The sequence below is a fragment of the Temnothorax nylanderi genome, unplaced genomic scaffold (genome assembly GCF_030848795.1).
Source record: "Temnothorax nylanderi isolate EJ_2023f unplaced genomic scaffold, tnyl_v1.0 TNYL_tig0054_pilon, whole genome shotgun sequence".
In the NCBI taxonomy this organism is placed as follows: Eukaryota; Metazoa; Arthropoda; class Insecta; order Hymenoptera; family Formicidae; genus Temnothorax; species Temnothorax nylanderi.
Window position 1 is genome coordinate 914,804 of NW_027249116.1, and position 14,777 is coordinate 929,580.

The 14,777-nt window shown below is 35.0% G+C and overlaps 1 protein-coding gene across 24 annotated transcripts in view; it reads right to left on the bottom strand.

The window, feature by feature from the left end:
• Nucleotides 1-14,777, bottom strand: part of Camkii (Calcium/calmodulin-dependent protein kinase II) — a 115,817-nt gene that overhangs the window by 39,779 nt on the left and 61,261 nt on the right. For 20 of the 24 annotated variants that reach the window (XM_071706870.1, XM_071706869.1, XM_071706868.1 and 17 more), the window contains exon 11: nucleotides 3,288-3,377. The exons of the other annotated variants lie outside the window; for them this stretch is intronic. In XM_071706870.1, coding sequence (XP_071562971.1) covers nucleotides 3,288-3,377 — 90 coding nt within the window. The remainder of the gene's footprint in view (nucleotides 1-3,287; nucleotides 3,378-14,777) is intronic. 24 annotated transcript variants of the gene reach the window in all.

The following is a 14,777-nucleotide window of genomic DNA, read 5'->3' on the forward strand; positions in this document are numbered from 1 at the left end:
GTAATCCCGGAATATATATTTTTGAAATGTAAAATTTTCAAGTTAAAAAGTACAATAAGTTTAAATTGATTATTTGCGTCAGTCAAAATTTATTAGTCCGTTCTTTAATTAAATATAATTAAATTTAGTTATTTACCGCTCGTTATATGCAAATGCAATGTAACGTGAAACGTAAACGTCGTATCTCGAAAGTACGATCCTATCGAAATCTCTATCGGGGGAAATTCTACTTTGCAATAGAAAATGTAGGAACAAGAGGAGTCTCTCAAATTTCTTCGGATACGCGGAACAAAAGAACCGGCGAGAGCCGATCGATATTCACGCGGTTGAGTAAATATTGTTTTGAAATAAAAAGGTGCGTCTCAAAGTTTTCGATGAATAAAATAATGCAAATTCAAGTTTACAGGTATAATTACAACTGGAGACAAGTCCGAAACGTATTAAAACGCGCAAGTCGCGTACATATACCTGCGAGAGTCCGCTCGTCAAAAGCAATTTCAATACTTTCTTCCATTTTAATGACCTGTTGTATGATACATAACGAGTTGCTCGCGAACGTGCAACGGTATATAACGGCACATACATTGTAAAGCATAATATTTCGACAATCATCGATTACACACCTTTTAATTACGTATCGCGAATTATATTCGCAAAGTGAAAGAAGATAGCTCTGGGATGCATTGCTTTGCGCATGTGTGTATCAGAAACAGTTTCAGAATAGTATGTCAGAACAGGGAGGGCATCGCATACAATATATATGATATATGATAGAGAAATTGCGAGTGACATTGACTGCCAGAGTTAGACAGAAACTTGAAGGACCGTTCTCACGAGAAGACAGATTCGAAGATGCTAATGTACGAAACGAGAAAGAGACTCCTATATTGGATCGATGATGAGAGGCGAGGGCATGTAATACACGTTTAAATAAATGATTCTTAATATGTGTGTACTTTGCGCTAATGTTCACTACACAAGACACAATTATTTATATTATAAACTTCAAGCGTAGATACTGACAAGTATCAATCGTATCTCGTGTTAGTATGATATTTTTATAAGGTCTGGAAAAGCAATACAGTAATGTAATCGCAACATAATCGATAAAGCTTTACGAAACTATTAACGTACTCTGATACTATTAAAATATAATTTAAATAAGAGTTTCTGTGTATGTGTGTGTATGCGCTCGCGCGGCTATGTAATTTTTGTAGAAATAGCCTAAATCAAATTTTGAATACCTAATATATGTATATCGACTGTCTTGCTTTTCGCTTGTGTATGTAGGTATCTTCGGTGAACTTTGAAGAATGTACACGTGCGATCGAACTCGGACAGACGAAAGACAAGTAAAACATGAAAGAGATCGATCGACAAGTGTATAGTCAAAAGTATCTACAGAGGCAGAGAGAAAGATCAAGGCAAGATCGATTTTTCTACGAACCGGGAGGGAGAGACAAACTTGAGGTTTTGTGACCGAGAGTACACCATAAACTATAAAGTATATGATAAAAAAAATCAGAACGCAGACTTGATATTACAGATATGTTAATAAAATTTAATTATCGATTCGGAAAAAAAAAAACAGTCACACAATGCAAATCCGACGCAAAAATGTTAGAATAAAATAATCAAATTTTGTCGAATGTTTGCTTTCATATAATCAAGTATGATATATCAAGTATCTGCTTTATAATCACTTCTCATAATTTAATTGTGTCAATTTTTGCTTTCAATAAAAATAAGTTTAAACGAAATTCTTCGCGATCGACGTTCCCATCCATGAATTTTTGCGGTATGGCTGTGAGTGTATCAATAATCGGAGCACAGGTGTACGCAAGGTGAGAAGGGGGTGGCAGGGCCAAAGGATAAGCAACGAGTAGATACTTAACTAGGTACTCGAGCTATCGTCCAACGATCGACGATCGACTTGCACGTGCTTGAACGTGAGAACGAGACAAGTACCTCTAATGACGGATCGATACGCTCGCGCGCTTTTTACGTTTATGCGCAATAAGAACATTCATGCGTAAATTAATCTCCCGCAATATAGATTGCGGTAAACGTCATGTTAATGCGTGACGTTACACCATACAAAAAAGATCGGAAAAATGATCGATTAATGTCCATTTCTACCAATGCCAATTAACTTTAATCTCGGTTTAACTTACTTCTTATCCTTTTCTAATTTTAGGAATTTAGAAAAAGATAAAAAGTGAATTAAACCGAGGTTAAAGTTAATCCGCATTGGTAGAAATGGACATCAGTTGGGTCGAATCAGTTAGATCCTTTATATTATATGTATATAATATCCCAAATATAATATCACGGCGCGTGAGAGGTCTAATGCAACATGATCTCTTACGTTTCGTACAAATGCTTTAACTCGAATCAGTTTTCAGACAGTCGTATACGCATTCTTAGCAATTATATTATTATTACTATCTGATGAAATGCAATTAAATTTTGTTTCTAATTAAATTTCACAAGATAGTACCATTTGAATTAAATATAAATAATATAAATAAAATGTATAAAATTTTGACAAAACTCAGCTTGATTTTCGAGCACAACAGAGCTCAACAGATAGAATTGAGATGTTTATCATGTAGCTATATCATTGAATTTAAGAGCAATGTTGACCTTTATAATTATTAAAGTGGTATTATGCGATAGGCCGCGGATACCTTAAGCTGCAGTTTCTCCGGCTGTACTTAAGTTTCTCATCAAATCCCCATAACGAGAGTATGCGGTAAAGAGATATATACGTCGCGATTCGTTACCTGGAGCTAAGAACTTGTGTATCGGGCCATTGTTATCGGAACTATCACCGCGATTATTCTGCTCGCGTGACGAGACAATACCGCGGCGCGGCGGCGACGGAATCGCTATCATAATTCAAACCAGGATCCAGGGCTTTCGAGTACAACGGCGACGTGCTTTAACAACTAGACGCCGACTGGCTTTAAACAAGTGCTCGTTACGGCAACTGAAATTGCGCGAGTGATTTCTCACCGAAATGTCGTTAGCGATATCACAGATAAGAAACTATTCCCGTGTTCTGCGTATGAAAATTGCTAAATATCCGTGTGAAAAGATTTCGAATATTTATACAATACAAAAGTCGGCTCATCCGATTCTATTTACCTCGTGCTTGTAATCTCGATTCGAAAGTCGACTTATGTTCCTGTTAAAAAACTTGGTATGTTGTCTAATATCATAAGAAAAGAAAGGAAAAGAGAGAAAAAGAGACATGGCGCATAAAAAGGACGGGAATCTCCTACCTTTAACATCATCGTCTTCGATCGTTGTGCTGCTGTCAGTAGATTCCTTCACTTGAGAGCCATCGCCCTTCTTCGTGATGATGCTTCGACCTGGAGTGCGCAGAGCGTTTCAATAAATCGACATTGGGAAAATGAAAACAAAGGAAAGATAGATAGATAAAGAGAGAGAGAGAGAGAGAGAGAGAGAGAGAAAGAGCAGAACAAAAATAGTATCAAAGATTATCAGAGATAGGAACGAGAGAGGAAAAGAAAAGATAAAAAACGAGATATAGAGAAAGAGAAAAGACGTTGTAAAAAACGGAACAATTTTGAAACAAGGATATGAACTAGGAGAATATGGAGGCTGGATTAGATGGGTCCACTCGGGATCTTCGAGTGTTTATTTAAATCCGTTTTTCAATGCATACCTCGAGATGGCTTTGAAAACATTTCTCGATTTTAAATGTGCTCCACAACATATTATAGCTGACGTCAAACGCTCGAGTTTGAAAAAAACATTGTCTCTTCTTAATGCGACAGGAGTGCGTACGCGCGCATACACACACACACACACACACACACACACACACACACACACACACACACCACAAGTTCGCTTCAGACGCCGAATGTTAATCTGAAACCAGCAACCAGTTTGTCCGCTTTCTTAGACGAAAAAAAAGAGAGACAGAATGAGCGAATATTTTCTCTCTCCATGAATGCTTATTGATCGCGAAACAAAAATGCAATCAAGTACCGCTGTTATAATCTAGTGTGTGTTATTTGTTTCGTGCGCATGGAAAAAAATGTTAATTAAATTCGTCGAACGTTTGTCCGAAGCAATCGCCGTCGTACCAACGAGTAATCACGGATTTTTATATCACTTTACTTTTTATATTATCGAGCGCACGAAATATTTTCGTGTCGATGTAATTGCGATCTCTTTTTTGCATCTTTTGCAAGTCAGTTTTATACCTTGCGTTCTTACACGTCATAACCTTTGAGTTTACAAAAGGGGATATAAATCTCCTGTCGCGTAAAGAAGAAACTGGACGTCGTGCGCGCAAAATGTAAAGAAAATTTTATCGTTCAAACATCATTGTTCACAGTTTCCAATTAGATATTTTATGTTCCTTACAAATTCTAGCCCTCACAAGTGCGATTATAATTTGTATTCGTTAATTAATTTAACCCAATTATCAACTGTAACATTTATTCTTAATGTTACTACATAAATAAACAATTATTTATGTTTTCAACATGTGCAGAATTAGAACGGGTATTTGCATGAGCAAAAATTCTTAAATTTAAAAATTCTTATTACTATAATATAACGTATTTGCTAAGTATGAACTTAGCAAATACGTTATATTATAGTAATAAGAATTTTTAAATAAAACAAAAATAATTTAATGAGTAGAACACATTTATAAACGACACGTACATGGCGATCGACGAGCTCAAGAATGCTGAGGGTCAAGATATACATAAACGGATTGTGTATCGGATTGGATATGACAGAAATAACCATTCCAAAGGAAGACGAGAAACGAATCATGGAGAAGAGAAACAGACAGAGAAAGACTTAACGGAAAAGTCAAACATTAGAGCAAACGTGTTCATGCTGTGACAAAGTTTGTCTTCGTTCGTGCGACTTTTATCGATGCACCGACTTAATTTTCCTAACATGTTGCGACAAGTATAATCTACCTTCGTTTATCTATGGAAAAGAATGGAATCACACCTTCAGAATTCTAAAGATATGTACAAAACTGTGTTTGACAAAAGCTGCATTTATTGTCAGTATGTAAATAGATATCTTATGTCGAGACAACAGACACACGTGTATCCTTGTACTAAAATCTTGTACTAAGATTTTCCGAAGATTAGATAAGCGAAGGTATGAAGAAGGTATGCAAGACGGTAAGAAGTGTAAACGCATGCCATGCAATTCGATATAGCGAAGCAAGTATTTAACTATCGACATCTATACGTCATCTTTTTATTAAGATACGCGTTCAAGAAGAACAGATTGTGATATAGAGTGGGCTATAGAGTGCTTCATTCAATTTGTGATAAAAACTATGTTTTAATGTGTATATAAATTTAAAAAAATTAGAAAGAAGAAAAAGTGACGAAATGCGCGTCACGACAGTATAAAGCGTAAAGTTAAAAGTAACTTCGATCTTGTTTTTTTTTTTTCGACTAAGGAAAAGTTGACAAGTTTCGCGAAAAAATACTGAACATTACTTCATTTACTTCATTTTAATAGGACTAATGGAAAATAGCTTATAATTCTCTTCTCATATTACTGCGAAACTTTTACAGACATTCATTTCGGAATATAAAACGTTCTCGTTAGATAAATTAATGCTTTTAACTTTCTCTTATTGCGAGTGTTCCATATGTATAAACACGTTACGAGCTTAACATTAAAAAAAATTCAATTTAAAAGCGCGGTTCTCGCAGGCTACATCAAACGTAGTCAGTCCGTTCGTTCGATGGTACGGATTGATACGGAAGAAAGCGCTCAAACCGCTAGAGAAATATGAAAAGACATTATTTTTTAGGATACCGATTGAGAATTTGCGCAATAGAAACAGTCGCGCAGTCGTCTGACCACTAACAAAACCTTTTCCTTTGCATGTGTTTTTACCGTATAAGAATCAATGACCGCTTACGGATAGCGTATCGATTCTCTGAAATTGCGCTCAAAATGAGAATATTTCGCACTTCCTCGGTTCAAAATCTTCCGAAAACGAAATCATTTGGGAACTCATATATATTCAATACATATACAATGTGTATAATCCACGTGGGCAACACATGTATATAAAGAGAAGTCATGTCACCACGCTCGAGTAATAGGACTGAGAATGGATATATTCAACATTCCTAAAACAGTTGAGTTTAAGGAATACATCAAAATTTATTTTTTTTTAATCTCCATTGCGCGAAAAATCTACGTTTACATTAATTTACTTTTAGTACAACAACTAACATTTATCTACGTACATTAATACTTATCTAAACAAATTGATTCAAATCTAGCGGCTCTAATTTGGAAGAGAATGGCTGCGTTCCGATAGATTCACTGGCAGTGTCTTCAAAATACTTGCTGGAATGAGAATAACTGCCCGACGAGAGAAAATAGAGCAACGTTTAATGCAAATACTCGAGCTGTGTGCCGTGACGCGTATAACGTGCAAACGCATTCGTGCGAAATACAATAGATGTTATAGATGCATAAAAAGTCCAAGTAGAAAAAGCGAGTGACAGAGAACGACATACGCATGGTTAATGCGCGAATTAGCGAATCGAAAAGCGAAAGCATGCCAGGATGCCAAAAGAGGGACGACGATTCGTATGGAGATCCAGCGTTTTCAAGCCGGATTAACGTGCCGACCCTAGCATGAAGGACTTCATTCTTGTGCCAGATAAAGAACGTTGAAACATTCAACTGGTTCAGTTAACTTAAACCTTAAACAATGCATCGTACCTTCAATTGCGGATTATTCTTGCTAATTATCAAATCACGTTTCGTAATTGAACTTTTTGCTTTAGAAATATAATGAGTGGAATAAAATTTCATAATGGTATTTTAATTTTAAAAAATTGAGTATTATTATAAAATAAGTAATACATTTTTTCAACAATTACAATATATAAGATATTTTATTTAAAGTTCCGTAAACAAGAATACTTTTTTCTGCTTTTATACATAAAAAAATACGTCTGAGATAAATTGTAAATACTATTTTTATCGAGACTTTTTTGCCGAGGCAAAATTCGATTTCAACTGGAAGCCCTCACGAATCGATCGTCCCTCACGATCTAATATCGTCGAATGTATCGTGTGTAACGTCTCATGTATATCCGAGGACTCATGTATGCGTGATATATCGTATATCACTCGAGCCCTACTCTATTATCGAATCAAATAAGAGCGAAAAAAATCATTACAAGAATAAAGCGCATCCATTTTGCACCTCCGACCCATTTCGCGCGATACGAATTACCTTCGTCAAAAAAATCAGTCATAGATAGTAGAGTAAAAGTAGAGATAGATAGGTAGGTAGAGATAGATAGATAGATAGATATATAGATATAGATATGTAGAAAGAGAGAAAGAGAGAGAGATTTGTTCGTCAATGCTAGTTGCTCGCATTCTCTCAAGGGAGGACATTGGCAGACAGGCAGAGCCCTAGTTCGGAAATTCATGGATTCATGGATTCTCCGGAAACCCTCGAGGCCCTATGCGCAGTTTGAGATTCATAAACCCATACGTAATTCGCGCAGTCCTGCCATCCGCGGTAGGAATATATGCGCGGCCAGAAATACATAAATTTATATGACGCCCAAAATTCATGGCCGCGAGAAATAACTCTTGATTTAAACGTTTACTCCGCAGTCCCGGAAAACACTTATGTAAACTGAATCAGCATGAAACGTACATCGATCGATGATCCTTTGCAAAGGATCAGTAATCTACCGTACACATCTAGATCTAAAACATAATTCGTGAGCCATTATGAAACTCTGCGCGGAAATTCCTGTGGTAATATACGAGTACCGTGATTTCCGGCAATTATCGTCGACACCCACCACTGTCTCATAGAAAGGAAAGGGAAACGTGAGTTATCGCAAATTATCGAAATCGACCGAGCCATATACCTAACCTAACCAACGATCCGATTGTGAAAGAAATTGTAAACATGACGATTAATAACCTTAATGACGTAATCAAGATTACATGTTCCAATGTGGCGAGCTCCGTGCGGATGTAATTTGAAATCCTATACTTAAATTCAAGAAAGAATCAATCCTTTTATTTAGGATAAATTATAAATATCGCAATCAATATTATCCCGTTTTCCGAAATATTAACCCTTCGCAGAACATGTGTAATTCTGCTGCTTTGGTCGAACAAGTGGGTCTTTTAGGCCAGTTAAGATTTTCAAGCTGTAATGGTGCCATAAAAAATCTGAAAAAATTCAAGTATACTTTGAAAGGTTTTAAGAATTTTTTTGTACCGTTAAATATGCCTGATTCTTGTTTGGGTTTGGTTTTTTTTTATAAGTCCGTAAAGTCTCCGTAAAATTCGAAATGGAAATATCGAGTGGGTCTTGAAAGCCCCACTTGTTCTGCGAAGGGTTAATATTAATTGTTTTTTTAATTATACAAGTTAGGAAATATATTTTGATTAATTTCACATACAAATTGCTGTTGAAATCAATTTTGTCAGAAAGTTTACCTTGTGCGATAACAAATCGAGAAAATACAATACAAATAATCGAAGCTCTTAAGCTAAATAGCTTAAAAAATAAATATTAATTTTATCGAAAAGATAAAGACACGTCAATATCTTGAGTTGTGATTAATTTTGTGCGCTGCAAATGTGTAACAATTCAAACGTATTCACATGGTTGCTTCGACATAAACTTCATCACAAGAGTAAAACATAAAAAAATCCTCTTTAACATTGCAGCTACTGACGAAAGCGGAGAATCACGTGGAACTGATCCGTAACGATTCGTTTTAGGAGGGAATGTTGTATGCCAATTCCATATGTGTTTGTTTTAGAAACAAACGACATCACAGACGACACAATCGCGCAGTTATAAGATTTAAATAAAATTTAAATATATACGATGATAACTGATGATACTCTTTTTTAATTTTTTACTTGGTTTCCCAAATACAGAAATAGAGGACCGAAAGTTAAACCCACTTTTTACGTCAGCTTTCCACGCCCGTTCAAATTTATTAACGCGTAATGTGAAATGTCATTAATACCGTTTCTTTCACAAACAGACTTTCAAGAATTATAAATCTTTCAAGATCGGTATTTCTATCATGAGCTGTCTCGATCAAGATACGGCGTGAAAAGCAGTTTGGTTAAAGAAACCGCATCTGTACTCTCAATCTGTATTTCATCCGGAGTTTGTCGCGGAGCTCTAAAAGCCGATTTCCATAATAACAATGTGCAGAAGCTCAAGGATATAACAGCCTTCTTCCCTGTTCTTTCCCCCAGAAGCAAAAGGTAAATCCGAAGATAGGGAATGAAGTCGCGTGCCGAGAGAGAGGAGCGCGGAAAAGTTGGAAAAGCTTAGAGTTCGAGAGTCGGCTCAAGGCGATGAAATAAATTTAATTAAAGTCAAAGTTCGAGCTTTGGCGACGGCTCTTACAAGAGAGATAAAAAGCGAGAGAGAGAAAGAGAGAGAGAGAGAGAGAGAGAGAGAGAGGAGGGGGGAAAAGGGTATAAGAAGAAAGCTCGAGAGCGAAGACGCGGGAGGACAAAGAGTTAATTGTTTCGCAGTCACTCGAACAAAGACTCGCGCCGAATATAGAACGAGGATGGACGTGTGAAAGAGAGCAGCCGTTCGTACGTAAATAAAAACGGTGTCATCTCGCTCCAGAACAATTTTCTGTCATGGTAGGTATATAAGACCGAGTTATTGAGAAATATCTGCTGAAAACGCGTGACATACACAAAAATAAAATTCTTTAGAATAAGATACTTCGAAACACATGATATTTCGAAAAACCGATAAAAATGGTTAGTTGAACTATTATCGCGCATATATTATCTTTTTATATAATACTGAAAACAAATAGTCTAAAAGACTTGAAAAAATCAGCGAACATCGCCTATTAGAACTGCGAAACATCTAATATTGTATAAAAATAACTGGTTCTATAATAAAATGTCCAAGTTCAACCGAGATGTTTTATAGATAAAAAATTCCACGTTTATCCACAATCATCATAGAGTTGCCTTCTCAATTGTAGTAAAATAGAAGAAAAATCCGCCACATTCTATACCAAATGTTTAAACATATATAACAATCGTATCACGTTTTCGTTTTTCCAATAAAAATGAGCAAGTTAATTTTTTATCTATATGTAATAAGAAATAAAAATTTTATTTCTCAGGCATATAAGAATATCGCAGAATTTTTCGATATCATGATTATAAATTCTCGATTCAGAATATTCGCTTTGTGTATTTGTTCCAATCTAGCAATCCGCCATCAACTATACGTAAACTACCCGATATTTTATAAATGTGTGTGAACATATCTTTAAAATGTCATTAAAATGTACAAAAGAAACATACACACGTATATATACATACTCTAACACCGACTGTATCAAGGGGTAAAACACACGTGTGTTATACAGATACATGTTACACGTGTATCAGGTATCGAATCTACGAATGCAAGATGCTTAGCTACTTGTCAATCTAAAAAGAGGGGGTGGGCAAGGGGCGAGGGGCGAGGGATATTTTTCGGTTGTATATATAATGTTAATACACACACACACTGTGTATGCAATGTATAGATGCATATGCCATACATAATGTGACATATTATCTGTCGAACATCTATTATACGGGTGTGGAACGAACCCGCGTGTATTTACGCTAGTCGAGCAAATAACAGCGAGATATGTATACGTATATATGTATGCATATATGCAAATATATGCAATGCCTATAATGACCCATATTCGCACTCATCTGTCGAGATGGCAATGCCATTTTTACGAGAAAAAAGTTGATGCTGCGCAAATTACAGCTAAGATTATTGCTTATTTTAAGGAGGTTGGTTGCCGTCACGTTGCGGGGCAGGCGGCGGGGCAGGGGAAAGCCTATAGGTGTGTTTTCGTCGCGTGATATAAACGAGTTTTAGCAAATAAATATGTGGAATGCATTTAATTAGCTGTTTCTTAAGGTTTTAAATCGTTGTACAATTTAAACCAAATACGTTATTATCCACGTTAAAATGTGGCAATATGCTGTTTTACTCGTATTTTTACAATTTCTTGATAACTATGTATACAAATCGTTTCAGTTTAACTGCTTGACAACTATGCAGACAATTGTCTTCAACTTTGGCATGGACGACAGATTCCCATACGAATATCCCAGACGAATATCCTCCATATATTTGAATTAACTCTTATCATATTGATTTGAGCAACCAACCTCCTTAATCTCCTTTTCTTTTTTAATTTGTCATTTCTAAATATTTTACTGCTTTTGTAATAATCTGTTAATTTTTCACGTATCATATACATTTCATAAAAATAAAAATGTAAATATTGTTTGTAAAAATTTCTTATAAAGAGCTAAAGTACACAACTTTCTATTAATATTTTCATTCATGTGTAGTCTTTCTTATTGATCTTATTTATTATTATCTTCCTAGCAATGGAATTTATTATCGATCTTTAAAAACTACAACGCGACGAGCCATGTAATGTTTTTCAATATTCTTGCATAAATCGATGTTAGATATATGTCTAATAATTAACTTTGCATCCAAATATCTATCACATTTCGAATGTCAAATTCGTAGCACGAATAAGGGTTAAAAAGCGCAATTTGCTCTAAATTTAGGGCTATGCTCAATCCGTCTGCCAAGAGTTTCCAAACTGAAATAAATTGATCGATTTTTTTTTTAAGAAAAAAAAATATATTAAACATGAGAATATATTAAGTAATTAGTATATTCTCTTTATTTAATTTAAGAAAAGAAAAGTTAAATAATCCTTTCTATAATTTTAACGTAGCTGGAATCCTTCAAATTCCTTTAAATATATATACGCGATATATTAATTGATAGAACATACAATTCTCAATTATTCATCTAACATGTCCTTGATTTAAAATTTAAAAAAAATTTACTCGTGTACATATGTTCTTTCGCTTGTTTCTCTCTCTAAAAATGAGAGAGACACAAACGATATATTAATTATAAAGGTAAATAGTTTGGAAACCATTGACTCAAACACATGGAAATAATCAACATTAATAAAACGCACAGTCAATTGTAGGGAAATCTCGCTAGTGGACCAAAACAGTAGAGCTATTTTTCCCTCGAAAATTTTTACCTTTCACAGATCTTTTCAATTTTGCTAAACATTCACTAAGCATTCGCTAAATGCTCGCATTCGCGATATATCTAATTCTTAAAAGTCATATTCTCGTATTCTAATTACGTATTCTAATTTCTCTTCGCACAATAATAAAATAATAATTTATATTATAATAATACAGTTGTATTGCATTGCATTATTGTTTCAGTAAATCTTGCTAATTTCGATTAGTTTATCTCTTTGCCCCAACTATATTTCTAATTCAAATTTCTTCGTTCCAATCATGATCAATTCCAACGCACAACATTGTAAAAACAATCGATAAACGAATATTAGCGATAATCGATATCGATACAGTCAGTTTTAAAACGAATGGATCGGACTGACCTAATCTAATTAATCAGTCTGCATTGATTTTCACCAGCTTTGTAAGTTCAATACGTCCCGCGTGCTGGAAACTCGTCGATATCTATATAGTACAATCTGATTGTTTGCATCGCATTTCACAAGTAATTTGTGAAAGTGAACTTTTAGATATTGACCGTCATCACGGCGACACGACCCGCGACCGATCGCAGTGCGATTGTTCACTGCACGTTTCTCATATTCCGTTTTAACAAAATTCTTACGTATGCTCTTTCTCGAGAATCGATAAAAGCCAGTAAAACATCAAGGCAAGACAATGTCCAATTATTGCCCACTCCAATACGCGCCATAAAATGTGCGTACAAGCTTTGCATTTTTGTCAAGTTTTTGTCAAACGACGACACGAGCAATATCCCATCGCGTATCGAATTAAGGTGTCCCTGTAGCTGCATTTTACAGTTTACATTTGAAATCAATAATAAGTATTAAACTTCTCTTACAAAATCTCTTACAAAATTATATAAAATCCTAAAATAAATGTGCGTGTGCCCATAACTTTCCTTTAATTATTGGTTTAACAAATAATCGTAAAATGCATTTTTGTTGAAGATAATGAGGGACACACTTAAATTTGTACCATTTATTATAGCCATTTACTAATAATTTCATTTCATTTCCATATATTATTCTTACAAGCTTTCACAAAAACAAAAGAAAAAAAAGAAAAAAATTGTCATATAATTGTTACAGATAAAAAATTTAAAAAAAAATTTCGTATAGACGCTAAAATTTGTCAACGAATACATTTAGGCGAGTGCGCAGCGGTTTTAACTGATGTGAGTTTTACTGAACTTTCAGAGATTCCCAGATGCTGTTGTAATAGTAATTATTCCAATAAATAACTTGATTTTTGATCGATTGAACAATCGATTACGATAGTGATCGAAAAGATGCCCCGATCGAAAGAAATATAACATGACCCGATGATTTGCCTAGCTTGTACCGAATTAATTCGATGAAGTGACAACAATGGCGATTCGATGAAAGAGAAAACTGCTTGAGTCCACTGTGACGACAATTTGCGTTACCCAGAATTCTCGTTTCCCAGACAAGAAAACGTGTATGTGCGTGAAAACAAATATTTCAATATACTTTTCAACCGTAAGATGCATTCTTCTTAATCCTTTTATTATTCTAAATATGTATATGTATAAGCTTGAATGCAGAAAGCAATTTCATGTGAACGATAAATATACATCATCTTTGTGTTACAATATAAATTTGCGACATCGTTATTTCGCGTTTACGTATACAGATACAATAAAAGTGATTAATATGTAACATACAATTACAATTTTCGTATTTATCACTTTAAGTAACTTTAAGAAAGTAATATGATTCCGCAATAAAAGGATTAAGATTCAAGATAATTGCTTGCCTCTATATTCTATAACGAGAGTCACGCTATTCGCGCGACACAAGATTTACGTTATATATCACGTAAAATAGTACATGTACACATGTCCAACGTAAATGACTAATTGTAAGTCCTTACGTTCTGGGTAACGTGACACGGTCCTTGCAGGATATGAGGTGCGAGTCATGTGCATCGACTATATGAAGTATACGAAATAGGTAGGAATGAACATCGCATCGTGATAACCGATGTGCCGAGGGGGCGAGGACAAAATATTTTATTTGTCTGATAAGCGCTTATTTAAAAACCGCAAAAACCGCAAAAACCGACAATACGACCGATTATATCAGCCATCATCATCGTGCTAAAAGTGATATAACTTTTTGATTCCTTACTCAACCTCGCTCCTTCGATCATCTAATGCAAGGGATTGTTAAGGAAAGAACTCTAATTTATTTCTGTGCACGAGCAAAAATATACACAGGTGCTCCATTCTGCAGTCGTTTCTATGAGAAAGAAAATATCAATAAAATAGAATTTAATTCTTTAAAAAAACTTTGTATTAATCCTCGTAACTGTCAGGATAGAACTGACAGTTTGTCATTACGATACAGTGGTGGGTAATAATATACACATAATAACATATTATTATAGTATAATGATGGCACTGCACTACCGCATTATAAAGCACCTCTTGGAAAGAGCGAAAAGGCAGATGAATAGATCCTCTATGTGGTGAGAGTGCAAGACGAATAAACGGAAGTAGATAGGAGGAAAAGGAAGGCATAGTTTTGTTGGGGTAGACTGTTGAAGGGATGTATTCGTATACAAAGACACGGAGA